At 54.3% G+C, this 14,419-nt stretch overlaps 1 protein-coding gene across 8 annotated transcripts in view; it reads right to left on the bottom strand.

Moving 5' to 3' along the window:
• ADGRL1 (adhesion G protein-coupled receptor L1) overlaps positions 1–14,419 on the bottom strand; it is a 53,736-nt gene that overhangs the window by 21,013 nt on the left and 18,304 nt on the right. For 5 of the 8 annotated variants that reach the window (XM_038772493.1, XM_038772489.1, XM_038772490.1 and 2 more), the window contains exons 2-5: positions 11,674–11,867; positions 8,943–9,156; positions 7,788–7,897; positions 2,491–2,508 (exon numbers count right to left, since the gene is read on the bottom strand). In XM_038772493.1, the coding sequence (XP_038628421.1) occupies positions 2,491–2,508; positions 7,788–7,897; positions 8,943–9,156; positions 11,674–11,743 (412 nt within the window). In that variant the 5' untranslated portion in view covers positions 11,744–11,867. Of the gene's footprint in view, positions 1–2,490; positions 2,509–7,787; positions 7,898–8,942; positions 9,157–11,673; positions 11,868–14,419 lie in introns of those variants that run through there. The other 3 variants (XM_038772491.1, XM_038772492.1, XM_038772498.1) reach the window with 3 other exon arrangements.

The following is a 14,419-nucleotide window of genomic DNA, read 5'->3' on the forward strand; positions in this document are numbered from 1 at the left end:
CCAGGCAGTTCCTGGGTCCCAAGGTGACCTTCCCCTCTCTCCCCCACCCCCCCCACCCCTCCCCTGTGGTCTGGCACCTGCCCCCCAGGTGGCCTCCTTCTCCTCCCAGCCCCACACCCATTTCCCCCTTCCCAAGCTGGGCTGCCCAGAGGTGTATGTGTGTCTGAGCCGTTGGCGTCGCAAGGGGGTAGGACGGCTGGGGTCCGGGGGGTGGCCGGGAGCCTGACCTGGCAACCTGGCAGAGGGGAAGAAGACATAGTTAGAAGCAACACTGCAGTGGTATGGGGGGAGGCGAAAAGGGGAGGGACGAGGGAGGGGAGCAGGGTCCGCCTATGACCTCTAATAAGGAAACAGAGTGGGCTGAGCAACCCCACACACAGATGCAGGCAGTATCTCTCATCCCCATCCCCCCACTCCCATTGTGCCCCCTCCCCCTGCCAGCCCTCTCCCCAAGGAGAGAAAACATCAGGTCCGGGGCCTCTGAGGAGCCGGTGCAGCCATGCCGGGCCTGCAAGGAGAGCATCCGGTTGTCGGAGGAAGAAGCCGAGTGACTCCAAGGAAAGAGAAACAGAAGAGAGCAGCTGGCGACATGGAATCAACCCTGGCTTAACCTAGTGGGGATTTTGGGAGGCCTGGCTGCCCAAGCCTCATCCTTACAGGGAAAGGGAAAGCAGTGCTGAGAGGCCCCGCCACCCCCTCCCCAGAGCCAAGAAGCCCCAGTGTACCGCAATTTCAGCAATTTCCAGATTCCCCAGGGACCTCAAAAAAGTCATTCCTTCCAGCCCCTGCCTCTGGACACGACTTGACCTAAATCATCAATCAGTGAATTAATTAATCAATCCCACATCATCCCAAACAGATGGAGGTTCATCCAGTTCATCCATAAAGATCTCCCATAGAGGAGATCCTGCCTTTTGGGGGCTCCCCTTCCATCTTTTCCTCTCTCCCCTCCAGATCTCTTTCTGCTTAATTCCTTTGGCCCCTCCCCATGGGGGGGTGGATACACCTTTAACGAGGGTGAGGGTGGAGATTCTCCATTCAACTTTTTTCCCTCTTTAGGCACGCACCCCCCACCCCCAGCCCCAATGGGCTAGACATGAAATTACGGTACTTGAGGAAGTCCCCAGACTCTGCCCAGTACCCTCTCCCTCCCTCCTTACCTCCCAGCCCAAGAAGGAACCTTGACTGCAGCTTTGAGAGGGTGGAACAGGAAAAAACAGACCTGGAGGCCTCCGCTGCCCCTCCCACCCCACTCTCCCTCTTCCTCAACCCCCACCAAATTCCCTCCCAGCATGGGCAGGAGGCCAACCAACCCAGAGCTGAGAACTAGAGCTCCAATGACCACCCCCCACCTCCCCTTCCCCTTCTAGTACAATTCCCTTCAAGTCCCAGCATCTAGGCTGCTAGGGGCCAGGCTTGGCCCTGCTGGGCCAGTTCTTTGGGGTACGAGACAAGGGAGATGATGGCATAGAGCAGAGTGGGGTCAGCAGCTGCAGGGTGGGTGGGGGTGTGCTGGACCTCTGGCCTGCCTCAGGGCCCGCTTCAGGGCCCGCCACAGGCCCCGGGCGCTTAGTCCTCCAAAGCATCTTTGTATCTGGGGAATTCCAAACCGAAAGAAACTCAGAGAGCCGTCAGAAGCCAAATTGAATCCAAACCCAAAATGGAAAGGAAGAAAACCCCCCGAGAAATGCCTTCTCCACCCTCTTCCCCCACCAAACCAGAACCAAATCCAAACCAAGGAGAGGAGGCAGAGAAAGGAGAGGAGACAGCCCTCAAAGGAAGAGTGGGAGGAAAGGGAGGAGGAAAGGAGCAAGGCCTTGGGTATTTGGGGTGGGGGCGAGGAGGTGGAGAGAAGTGAAGGTCTGGTCAGGTGGGAGGGAGGAGCAAACGACCCTGACCAGCCCCAGGCACATAGAAAGTTCTTCAGAAGGAGGCAAAACAAGTATGAGTCAACCAGGCCCTAATGGGATATTAAGGAGCAAGAGAGAGAAAAAGTGTGTGTGAAGAAGAAAATGTGTGTGTGTGAGTGAAAGAGAGGGTGAAAGACAGAGAGAGAGAGAGAGAGAGAGTGAGTGAAAGAGAGGGTGAAAGACAGAGAGAGAGAGAGAGAGAGAGAGAGAGAGAGAGAGAGAGAGAGAGAGTGCGAGAACATTTTCAAGAGCATACAAGCATGAGAGACCCACGTAGGTGGACAGCGGAATCCGGCGCCTGGAGAGAGGACACTGCTCTGGCGAGGGGCTCAAAAACTCTTTGCTGGCCTGGGGTGGGGAAGGGAGCTGCCCCTGACCTGGTGGCAGGGAACCTGGGTCAGGGAATATCAACTGATTGAGCAGAGTGGAGAAACGGGGGTGGGGGAGGGGGGGTGAGGGAGAGGAGGGGGAAAAGGGAAGGGGAAAGGAGCAGAGGAAAGGGAGAGGGTTTCACATTAAGTATGGGTACAGATAAAACAAAGTGTGGGTTAGGGGTTAGCATTGGTAACAGTGCTTTTACCTTTCTGCTCCACTTCTACTTTAAGCATCGGAAGAGAGAGAGAAAAAAAATTGAAAAAAAATGTGCAAGAAAAAAAGAGAAAAAAGAGATTAAATTGCTTTTGTTTCTTTTCGGTCAACGCAACCCTTTTCCTTTCCTTCCTCGCTCCTGCTTCCCCGACCCCTCAGCACCGCTTGGGCGCCCCCACGATCCCTTTCACTGAGGGGGATGTTGAGAGAGACAGTAATGGGAAGACCCAGAGGGAGACAGAGAGGTAGAGATAGACAGAGACAGAAAGAAAAAGGAGGAAGAGGAGAAAGAAAAGGAGAGACAGAAGGAAACTCTCTCTCTCTCTCTCTCTCTCTCTCTCTCACACACACACACACACACACACACACACACACACTCACACAAACACACACACAGACCCAGCCACTGGCTAGAAGGCTGGTTTGTAGTCACTGTTTTATCTTTTCAGATTAAGTACCGAGCCATATCCCTGGAATAAAAGAGAGACACTGAACTCTACTTAGGAAGGTGAGTGGAGCAGAGGAACTGCAGAGAAAGTAGGCACAGAGGGGAGAAAGTGGACAGTGAAGATGGTGGTGGGATCTACTTAGGGCAAGGAGCACCCCCAAGCCTGGCCCTGCCCCTCTTCATCACTCTGCTCCCATCATACCCCTGAGCTCTGGTCTGAGGCTTGGACCTGGGATATAGGAAGTCCCTCCCTCAGGGGTAGGGTGGTTAGTTGTCTGATTTTCCCCCTTGATGGCCTGCTTTTCAGCTGGCCCATTTCCTGTCCTGATATGGTGCACTTTAATCTACTTTACAAACTTTTTTTCAGTGCCAAGCCTCTCTCTACCATGGCTTCTGCCACTGAGTTCTGTGGCTCAGACCTTGGAGGGGAATGCAAAGACCCTGGAGCATGTTGAGGGCTCTGGGGTTCTCTCCAGAAAAATGCTTCTAGGAGTGTACCACAGGGGCATTCTCCAAAATGATGCCTAAAATGGCATCATGTTAAGCTGTGGGCCTGGTGTAAGGCATGGTACATTACAGGGGTCTCCTTGTCTTATATTTAAGGGGGCGTCAAGTGGCTATACTGCTCAGAGGTCAAGCCTGAGCCCAAGGAGGCTGGGCAGAAGAGCAAAATAAAGGCTCGATCCTTCAATCCCCTGCCCTGTTTTTCTGCAAAGGAGGGTCCTGCGAAGATGGAAAGGGAGCCTAAGGGTCCAGATCTCATTTTCCCTCTAGAGGCAGGAAGAGAACACAGGTGTCTGACCCTCAGTCTTTCCTCTGCCCTGGAGATTCCACCAAATAGAACACTGAAAAACCCAAGCAAAAGTGAAAAAAGGGAAGAAAAACAGAGGAAGATACAGCACACACACACACACACACACACACACACACACACATACACATGCAAGCAGGCACACACAGAAAGGGTAAAGTGACACACATAAGGAGACACAGAGAGAGGAGAAGGAGACTTGGGGTGGGGGTCAACAGACATTCCTCCCCACTGGAGTCGGTCCAACTCATATTTTTCTCTAAAATGTGACACTACAGAGGAACTGGCCTTTCCACGCAGACCAACCGATGGGCACCTGAGGAGGAAAGGGGTACCGGGTTAGACTGCACTCAGCTGCAAAGCAAACACGCTGTTAGTCGGGTTCGCCTCACAAGGCCCCCGCCTCTCCCAACCAATCCCCTGCCCTCCCCTCAAGGCCTCTCCCCCTCAACAGCACTGGAGTTTCACTCAGGGTGGGCGGAAATAGATGGGGTCCAAGAAGTTTCCTACCCAAATGTAAAGGAGCAGATCCTCAGATGCTAGGTTCAAAGGCTCCCCAAACCCTTTATTTCCTGGACCCTCCCCTTCTAGGGACTCCAGCCCAGTCTAAGTGCCTCTCACTTGGACCCCCTGGGTGTTCCCTGAGGGGGTGGTTCCCCCCTTTTTTCCTTTTGCCCCATCTCTTTTTTGGAATGTCTGTCTGACAGAATGAGAGACCATCCTGTCCATCCTCATGTCTCTAGGCCTAACTCATTGCTCATCCCAATCCTGTTATTAAACCTCTCCAGGAAAAGGGATTAACCAGCCCTCTTTGGGCACCCAATCTTCCCATCCAAGAATTAATTCTGGATGTCTAACTTCAATCCCTTCTGCTGTAATGCTAGCCCACTTGAAAGCACAGGATTGGTAGTCAGGAGACCTGGGTTCTGCCACTTGCCTCTGTGTGAGCTTGAACAAGTCACTTAACTTCTCTGTGCTTTAGTTTTCTCATCTGTAAAATGGGGATTCAATACCTGTTCTCCTTTCCCCTTAGACTGAGAGCCCCATTTGGGGACAGGGATGGTTTCTGATCAGATTATATTGTATCTACCTGCTGCTCAGCACAGTGCTTGACACACAGTGAGTGCTGAACAATAATAATAATAATAATAATGATAGTATTTGTTCATTCATTCATTCATTCATTCAATCGTATTTATTGAGCGCTTACTGTGTGCAGAGCACTGTACTAAGCGCTTGGGAAGTACAAGTTGGCAACATAAGCGCTTACTATGTGCCAAGCACTGTTCTAAGCACTGGGGTAGATACAAGGTAATCAGGTTATCACACGTGGGGCTTACAGTCTTAATCCCCATTTTACAGATGAGGTAACTGAGGCACAGAGAAGTTAAGTGACTTGCCCAAAGTCACACAGCTGACAAGTGTCAGAGCCAGGATTACAACCCACAACCTCTGACTCCCAAGCCCGGCCTCTTTCCACTGAGCCACGCTGCTTCTCCAGTGCTGAACAAATAAACCCCAGTGCTTAGAACACTGCTTTGCACATAGTAAGTGCTTAATAAATGCCATTTTAAAAAAAGCACTATTATTATTATTATCATTATTGTTCTCTTCTCAGAGAAGATGAAGGACAGCTGGTCACCGGTGGTGGTTGGGGGTGGTGGTGTGGGTGGGTGTGTGTGCACGTGCACACACACATGTGGGATTTTAGGTGTATGCTCCTTCTCTGGGTAACAATGCTGGGGCTGCAGTTTTTGTGATTTCTGTGGGGGTTCCCTTCCAGGGGCCCTGATATGTGGTCTACAGAGGGCAGTTGTGGATAATAGTTCAGAATCACTGACATGTAGGTGCTTGATAAATAATAAAATTCAAGACAGGTATTGAATCCACCTGCCTTTTTTTCTGCTTGCTAATGAACTCCAACTCCATGGGACTTATTGGGACAATTTTTTTTTAGCCCTTCAGGCTTTCCATTCCTCTCGGCTTGACCCTCTCTGAGCTTTCCATTTCCTTTTCAAGATGTGCAATCTCAAACTGGACCTGAGGTTCCAATAAGGATGTGATAACCATGAGTAATAACAATAGTAATCATAATAACAATGAAGATGATGGTATTTTTTAAGTGCTTACTACATGGCAAGCATTGTTCTTAGCGCTAGGGTAGATATAAGGTAATCAAGTTGGACACGGTTCTTGTCCTTCTTGGGGCTCACAGTCTTCATCCCCATTTTACAGATGAGGTTACTGAGGCACAGAGAAGTTAAGCGACTTGCCCAAGGTCACACAGCAGACAAGTTTGTGGAGCCGGGATTAGACCCAGGTCCTTCTGACTCCCAGGGCCGTGCTTTATCCACTAGGCCATGCTGCCTAGAGTAGAGAGGGAAGATTACTTCCAGGGCACGACGTCTTGTAAAGCTCTTCTAGTATCATGTCATTTTTTAAACACCCTTCTACCTAGCTGAATTTGCACAGCTTGTGGTCTGCTAGGACCCCTAGCTCATTTTCTGTCCCTGCTGGGCATGGCCTGGACTTCTCCAGCTTGCATATGTGTTGTGTGTTTCTGTCCCATCCTTGTCCTTCCCCTCCATCCCCGGGCATGGCTGACTCTCCCTCTCTGCCTCCTTCTGTGGATCTCTGGCTTCAATCCTCAGGGAAGCCTCAGGTGGTTTAGGGGGTTCTCAGTGCTGTGAAGGTGGGGTGGGCAGCAAGGAGAGGAGGGCTCTCCCCTCAGGTGGTGCTTGGATGGCCTGGGAGCTGAAAGGAAAGGATGAGGAGTCAGAGGAAAAAGTTAAGGAAGCACATTAGCAGCAGCTGCCTCACCTCTCCCGCAACAATGGCCTCTTCCTGTGAGGAGAAATCAAAGGGGGGAGCAACCAGGACCCCTTGGACCTCCCCCACTCCCTGGGCCCCCCAAAACACATATGCAAAAGAAGCTGGGGATCCTGATTTCCCACCCCCCCGGCAGCCCTGCCTCTGGGTGTGCTACATAAAGCTGGGGGGATTGGGACGGGAAGGGAAGGGAAGAGGGGGAGCAGGAGAGAAGAGGTGTTGAGTATGGAGCCAAGGAGGAGAGATCCCCACCTCCTGCTGCCTCCTGGCTGCCCCCTTTGACAGAGTGCTGGATGGCTAGGCTCCTGGCTCTTCAGAGTCCACTCACTCTAACCCCTGACCAAAGCTGGGAGACCGCCAGCTATTGGAGTCTTCAGGGGCACCCAATGGTCTTCCCTAATCTATCCCCATCCAGCATGGTGCTACTTCCTGTGGAGACAGGAAGTGGTCTTGCTGAGTCAGGAAAATGGCCTAAGAGGGTAAGGGGAGTCCCTTGTAGACATTTTCCTGACTTCTTGAAATTTGGAATAAGCCATCTCCTTCCTTCTGGGAGTTCAAGGACAGGTGATAATATATCCGATATCCGGAGTGGACACCCCAGCCTGATGGGGCAGCCAAGGGAATTCTGGTGCCCTCAAAGAATTGAGTCCCCAGGTATGGGCGAGGAAGAGAGAGTGGACCAAGGTATATGGGAGAGAATGCTACGGAGAGTATGAGTGAGTGAGACGGAAAGAAAGGAGTCAATGTGTAAGGGAAGAGTTATGAGGGGAAGGGAAGCAAAGAGTGACTGAAAAGGAGAGAAAGACTATAAGGGCAAGAGGGTGTGAGGGGTTAAGTATGCAATCAATCAGTAGTATTTATTGGATGTTTACTGCGTGCAGAGCACTGTGCTAAGCACTTATATAAGAGAGCGAATAACGGAGGAAGCAAAGAGAATGAGTATAGAAGGAAGAAGAGTGAGTGGGTGAAGGGGAAGATATTGAACAATTCAGGTAGGGTGGACCCTGAACTTGGCCAAATTCATCCCTGAGAAGCCACAAGCCCCCTCCCCTGCCTTGGGGAAAACTAATGTCCCAGTCTCCCAGCTGGTTCTGGCCCCAGGATCTCTCCTCCTGGCTTGGGGCTCTCGGCAGAGGGCGGGGTGGGGGGTAGGGGTGGGGGCAGGGGGCCCGCAGTCCGTGCGAGGAACAAAGCGACTCACTGTAGGGAACACAGTCGTACTGCACCTCCAGGTACTTGTAGGTTCCAGGACAGGGGTCAGGAAAAGCATCAGAGCCAGCCACCACCACACACTGTGTGCGGTTGTTACACCTGTGGAGGGAGACAAGCAGAAAGAGATCACCAGGGGCACAACTAGGAATGGCTGTTGGTAGGGAAGGGGCACAGGGAAGTTCAGAGTCTCCCTGGGGCCTAGCTCTTCTTCCACCAGGATTCCCCTGGCTAAGGTGGAGGAGGGAGAGAGGAAATGGAGGCAAAAGCTCAGGCAAGGACAGAGACGCACACACAACCACACACACACATGAGGAATGACTGAGCAGAGATGGGGAGGGGGCAGAAACTCAAGATGGGAAAGAAAAAAAAGGAAAAAAGCAAAGTAAAGAGGAAAATGAAGCCAAAGGGAAAGAAAGGAAGGAAGGACAATAGCAGAGACCCCTTCTCCCCAAGAAAGTGGGTGGAGAGAGAGGAAGGGGGCAGGGAAGCGAGAGAAGACACAGACACTAACAGAAATAAGAGAGAGCTGGGGGGATGGGGAGGGCAGGGAGAGACCAGCTATGCAAAAAGAGGCTTTGGTGGGAAAGAACCACAGCGCCGGGGTCCCAGGTGACATATGTTCACTTTCAACCCTGGCCCTGTCTGAAGGAGCTCAGGATTGGGATCCAGGAGTCCAAATCCAGTTCACCTTACACCGCTGCTGGCCTCCCCTTTCCACAGCTGCACCCCGGGACCCCACTGAAGTCAGAGGCCTGGGAGCCATGGAGCCCTGTGGGGCCAGATGACAGTCAGAGGAGAAGAACGGGCCGGAAGATGGATAGACAGCTGGAGCTCTGCAGACCAGCAGGTCTTGGGGGAGGGACGTGGTTCGGGGGAGGGTAAGAGATTGGGGGAGAGGGAGGAATCCGTGCACACTTCAGAGGCTTCGAAGCCCAGGTGCCACCCTGCCTTTGATGTGGGGCGCTACTTGGGGGTGGGGAGGTAAGGGTCGGCAGACCAGAGAGCCAGACAGACCATGGTGCCCTCTCCCTCACCCACTGGGTGGGAGAAGAGAAGAGGGGAAAGGGACTGAGGGAAGAGGCCAGAGGCCTGGCACAGCAGGCAACACTCGCTGACTCATTCACTCACTCACTCACTCACCCACCTTTGGGACATGATCTTGAAGGCATCAGGGAGGTAGCACTGCACGTTCTCCATCTGGAAGGGATCTGCATCACAGATCTTGTCGTCTGTGCGCCCGTAGTTAGCGTTCTCCACCATGATGACATCACTGCCCGGGCAGCGCAGCTCGATGGGGTACCCCTCGCAGGCTAGCTCCCGCCGCATCAAGCCAAAGGGCAACCCGGCCCGGCTCAGACCTGCCGATGGAGCAGGGAGAAGCGCTCAGCCTTTCCCATCAGCCTCCCCGTCTTTGGACGCCCTCTCCCACAGTGGGCGGGTGGCAGCTTCCCCTGTTTCGTGCCAGCTGCTCCCACCCTCATCTCAGCCCAGCTGTATTGTGGGTGGGGGACGGGGGCAGAGAGGAGTCACTGGGCTCCACAACCTCCTTAGCTTTTGGGTGCAGGGATTGGAGGTTGAAACCTTGGGCCCTCAGGAGGCCCATGGAGTCCGGAACCCAAGATTCCCCATGACTCAGCTCCCTCTCCAGTGGGGAGGTGACATAAGACCTGCAGAGAATCTCCAGCTCCACTCACTTTAAGCGGTCGGGATTCTGACTCCTTCAACCAGGGGATCTCAGTTGTCCCACACAACCCATCCCTAAGGGTCTCCTCCACCTAGGCCAGGACCCCTCCTCCCTCCCCCGCTAATATGGCCAGAGCCATGTAGAGCAAGAACAAGAAGGGCTAGAAAGGAAAGAAAGATCAAGACAGTCAGAGAAGGGGCTAAAGGCAGGGTGCAGGGGGAGGTGGGGCCTTCAAGTCAAAGAGTGACAGGGAAGAGAGCTGCCCTCCTCTGCTAAGGGCAGACCACGAAGGAAAAGGCTTAAACTGCAGCAAAAGGGACTTAGTTTAGACACGTGGAAGGGCTTTCTGATGAGAAGCAATGCTACACATTAGGCCAAATGACTGAGGAAAACTGAGAGCTGGAGGACTGAGGCCAGGGAAGACAGCCTGATAGAGCTGGCAGGGGCATGGAGGGCAGGTTGCTCCCCGGCCCCCCAAGAAGACCCAGACAGCGGATCACTGCTGCCTGGCTCTGTGGCCATGGAGTGCAGCGGAGGGCACTTGGTGCATCTTTGGAGAGAGTCACACCAATGCCCACCTGCCCTCCAATTTCCCCCTTCCCTAGGCCCTGCAAAGAAGAGGTCCCATCCCAACCCAAGTCCCACCATCACTCGACTGGGATCCTGGAGCTCTGGTCCTAAGCGAGGAAGGGAAGGGGAAGGCTCTGGGAGTTAAAGGGGTCCGGTGAGGTCCAGGGTCCCTAGATGCTATGCCCAACTCCAAGGGGAGGAAGGGGAAAGGAAAGAGGGCTTTGGGGAGGTGTGGTGGGCGGGTGGGGGGTCTGTGCCCAACTCTGAGCGTACATAGGGAGAGGGTGCGGGAGGATGTACCGGGGCTGGGCTGGGGGAGGATTTCTCATCTGCTCCATTCAGCACCATCTGCTTCCCTGTCTAATTTTAGCACCAAGTCGGCTGAGGGCGGGAGAGGTGGAGGGGAGTGATGGCTCAGCTGGGCCGGGAGAGGGTGCTCCTCCCACCCCCAAGGCCAGCCGGGGGTTCAGACCTGAGAAGAAAGATGCAGCGGGGGAGCCCAAAGGCCAGCATTCGGCTGTTGGGGGTTGGGGGGTGGGTGGAAGGGCCTTAACACAAAGGGTGTTCAGATGGGGTCTGTGGGCACTCTCCCAAACCAAGGGGAAAGGCCCCGCCCAGCTTGGCGCACGGTGTGTGTGTGTGTGTGTGTGTGCGCGCGCGCGCACACGCACATGCATGCACAAATGTACTTGGGAAGTTGCAGGGGGGTGTCTCCCCAGCACTTGCAGGGGTGAGGGATGGAATCATTGGACAGTGTGGGGCGTGGCTGGGGTCAGAAAATTATCTGCGGGTAAAGCAAGAGCTGGAGAGCCATGTAGGGGATGGGGCCAGAGACAGCAGGGGATAAGGTGGGGGAGCTGGGTTAGGGGCAAAGACAATGTTGGGGCAAGGGCTTAAGAGGGCATGAGGGCTGGGGGGCAGGATGGGCCCAGGGAACACCCAAGGGGATGCCCATTGCCCAGCTTCCCTCTGCTCAGCTCTTGCCTCCTTCCCCAACTCAGCCTGGGCCTGCCCCCTGCCGGGCACCACTGCCAGGAGTGTAATTGAATAATTGGGCCGGGCAGGCACGAGGGGCCAGGCGGGCACGGGTGCGGGGCACTAATTGCTGTGTACGTGGGATCCCAGGGATGGCGGCAGGGAGCTGTGCTGGGCAGAGCTGGGTAATTAGTTGTTTTTAAATAAACGGCAGCGGGCACGCTTTAATTAAGCTTTCCCAGCGAGAGCAGCAGAGATGTAATCACAGAGAGAGGGAGAGCGGGAGACAGAGAGAGGGAGACAGAGAAGAGAGAGAGAAAGAGACAGAGACGCTAGAAAAGGGCTGCCCTGCCAACTCCCTCCTCCCCCAACACCTTATCCTGCTCCTCTGGGAACTCCCAGCTCTGCTCTTGGCCCAGGTAAATGCTTTCCCACCGAGAAAAAGGGGATTCCTTCACCCTAAATTCAGATGCCCCAGCAGGAGGAAATAGTTAGGGGCTTCAACTAGGCCCCTCCTCTTGAGCCAGACCTCACTCTCACATCACACCCTCCCCTGCTGCCCCCCCCCAACTCTCCCACCCCCCACTACACACTTACCCTCTCACCCTGGTTCACTCCCTCCCCTCTTCACAGGGCCCGGCCTTACCTTGTGTGGCAGAGGTGACAAGGATGGCGGTGACGCAGAGGCTCCAGAGGGCAGGGGCAAGACGAGCCATACTGGCTGGCCAGCGGGCAAGCGGGCCTTGTGCTGAGGGCTACGGGATGTGCTCAGCAGTGGGCACACGGAACCTCCCTGCGCATTATAGGGCAGGCACAGGAGCAGTCTGGCAGCCAGTCAGCCTGGGGAGTGAAGGTCCAGGATGAAAAAGTAGCTCTCCCTGACCTCCTCTCTGGGTCCAGGCCAAGGTGCCAGCTTCCCCTTCTCTGCTGCCCCTTGGGAGTCCCAGTTCCGGGGTCCCACGGTATCCTACCCTGCGTCCCCCACTCCACGTTCCTTCCCCGGTCTTGGTCTTCTCCTTCCAGCGGAGGTGTCTAGTCCCCAGTAGGAGGATAGCCAGGGCCTGGGGGACCAGTTTGGTCACCCCACTCCAGCTCCAACTCCCTCAAACCCCAGGGTCCTCCTTCCTCACCCCCATCCTCTTGCCTGCCTGCCTTATCCCACCTCCCGCCCCTCCTCCCTAGGTTTGCTCTTTCTCCTCAGTTCTTTGTCTGCCTCAAATCTCATGTTGTTATTTCCGGCCCCACAGCCTCACCCTCTCGAGAGCTCTTTGTCTGTTCCTGTTGCTTCCCGACTGCCTCTGGTTCATGGAAACGCTTCAGTCTTTGCCCTTTGTGGCCCCTGCCCTCCCCCATTCCCCTCGGACGCCCAGCCCAGCCCCTCAACCACCCAGTGATCGCAAAGCAGGCTCCCCACAAGGGCATGTTCTACATAGCTGGTCATCAGCAGTCCTGCTCCTCCCCAGAGCTGGCTGATAGGACAGGAGCAGGCACATTCTGGCAGCCAGTGCACCTAGGGAGTTAAGGGACAGGGAAACAAGAGTGGGAGAATCCCGGGGGATGGTCCCCCACTGGCAGCTGCTTGGGAGGTTTACATTACACACACCTCCATGTACACATCCTCCCCCTCTCTCTGGGATGCCTCCAAAGAAGTGGAACCCAGGGGTCCTGCCTCCCTTCCCCAGCCACTCTCAGCTTCCTCCCAGAAAGCTGGTAGGCTACTCCTCAAGCTGTCCTTTTCAGCCTGCCTCCACTTCTCGCTCCCTAGTGGAAAGAGCCTGGGTCTGGGACTCAGAGGATCTGGGTTCTAATCCCTGCTATGCCACTTGTTTGTTGTGTGACCTTGGGTGAGTCATTTCACTTCTTTGGGCCTCAGTTTTCTGCTCTGTAAAATGGGGATGAAATACTTGTTCTCCCTCCCCCTTAATAATCAATCGTATTTACTGAGTGCTTACTGCAGAGCACTGTACTAAGCAGTTGGAAGAGTACAATATAACACAGTTGGTAGACATGTTCCCTGCTCACAACAAACTTACAGTTAGACAGTGTGCCCCATGTGGGACAGGGACTGTGCCTCACCTGATTATCTTGTATCTACCCCAGTGCTTAGTACAGTGTGGAGCACAGTAAGCACTTAACAAATACTATTATTGCTATTATTATCATTATTATTATCTGCTGCAGACATGGGGTCCATGAGCTCCTATGGCCCACTGACCCCCTCATCTGCTCTTTCCCCTCTCCCCCAACCCAGATCTGCCAGTCCAGGTGGGTGACAACAGAGCCCAGCAGTGACCTCTCCAGGTCCAGGCTGTGACATCACCATTCTGTGGGTGGCCCGTCTCCCAAAAAGAGCCCAAGTACTTGGCTATCCAGTTCCCCTGGCTTGCTCACGATTGGCAGCATCATCAGAGAAGCAGCCCGGCTCTGTGGATAAAGCATGGGCCTGGGCATCAGAAGGACCTGGGTTCTAATCCCGGCTCTGCCACATGTCTGCAGTGTGACCTTAGGCAAGTCAGTTAACTTCTCTGGGCCTCAGTTACCTCATCTGTAAAACAGGGAAGAAGAGTGTGAGCCCCATGTGGGACAGGGACTGTGTTCAACCTGATTGACTTGTATCTACCCCAGTGCTTAGAACAATGCTTGGCACATAGTAAGCACTTAACATGTACCATTATTATTGATACTACCATCTCCATTAAGATTCCACACGTCTCTGCCCCGATCTGTCCCCAAGTCACCTATTCTCCACCCTCGTCCCTGTGAGAACTGGCAGAGGACCCAGCCTTCAGCTGAGACAGCAACGCCACCCTCCATCTCAGCATCTCTGCTTCCTCTCCCTCTGAAACTCTCCCAACTTCCTTTCTAGTCTCTCCATTTCTCCCCCAGCTGCTGCCTGAGCTTTGGCTCTTCAATCAATCAATGAATCAATCAATGGTATTTACTGCACACTGACTGTGGGAAGAACACTGGACAAAGTGGACTAAGAGTTGGTAGACAAAATCCCTGTCCTCAAAGGAGTTTATACAGTCTAGTGGGGTTCCAGTTACCTTGGACCTCTCTCCCCAAATCTTGATTGCCTCCCCTAGTGAGGAGGGGCTGGGGAAGAGAAGGGGAGAGCGGGAAGGAGAGGGTGGGGGCTCAGTGAGAGGACTCCCCCGGGGACTTCCTGGGGCTGAGGCCCTCAGATCGTCCCCAGCTGCCGGCTCCATTCCGTCAGCCCAGAAGGGACTCCACCTTCATGCCCCCCAGCAGGGAGTAAAGGGTTAATGGAGACATCAGGGTTGTGAGAGGGGCTTCTGGCTCACACCAGTTCCCCCTTTTAACCTCTCTAGGACGGGGAGGGGGAATGGGGACCCAGATGCCAACCTCCCTAGCCCCTCACCCTAGTCGCC

The sequence above is a fragment of the Tachyglossus aculeatus genome, chromosome X1 (genome assembly GCF_015852505.1).
Source record: "Tachyglossus aculeatus isolate mTacAcu1 chromosome X1, mTacAcu1.pri, whole genome shotgun sequence".
Lineage (NCBI taxonomy): Eukaryota > Metazoa > Chordata > Mammalia > Monotremata > Tachyglossidae > Tachyglossus > Tachyglossus aculeatus.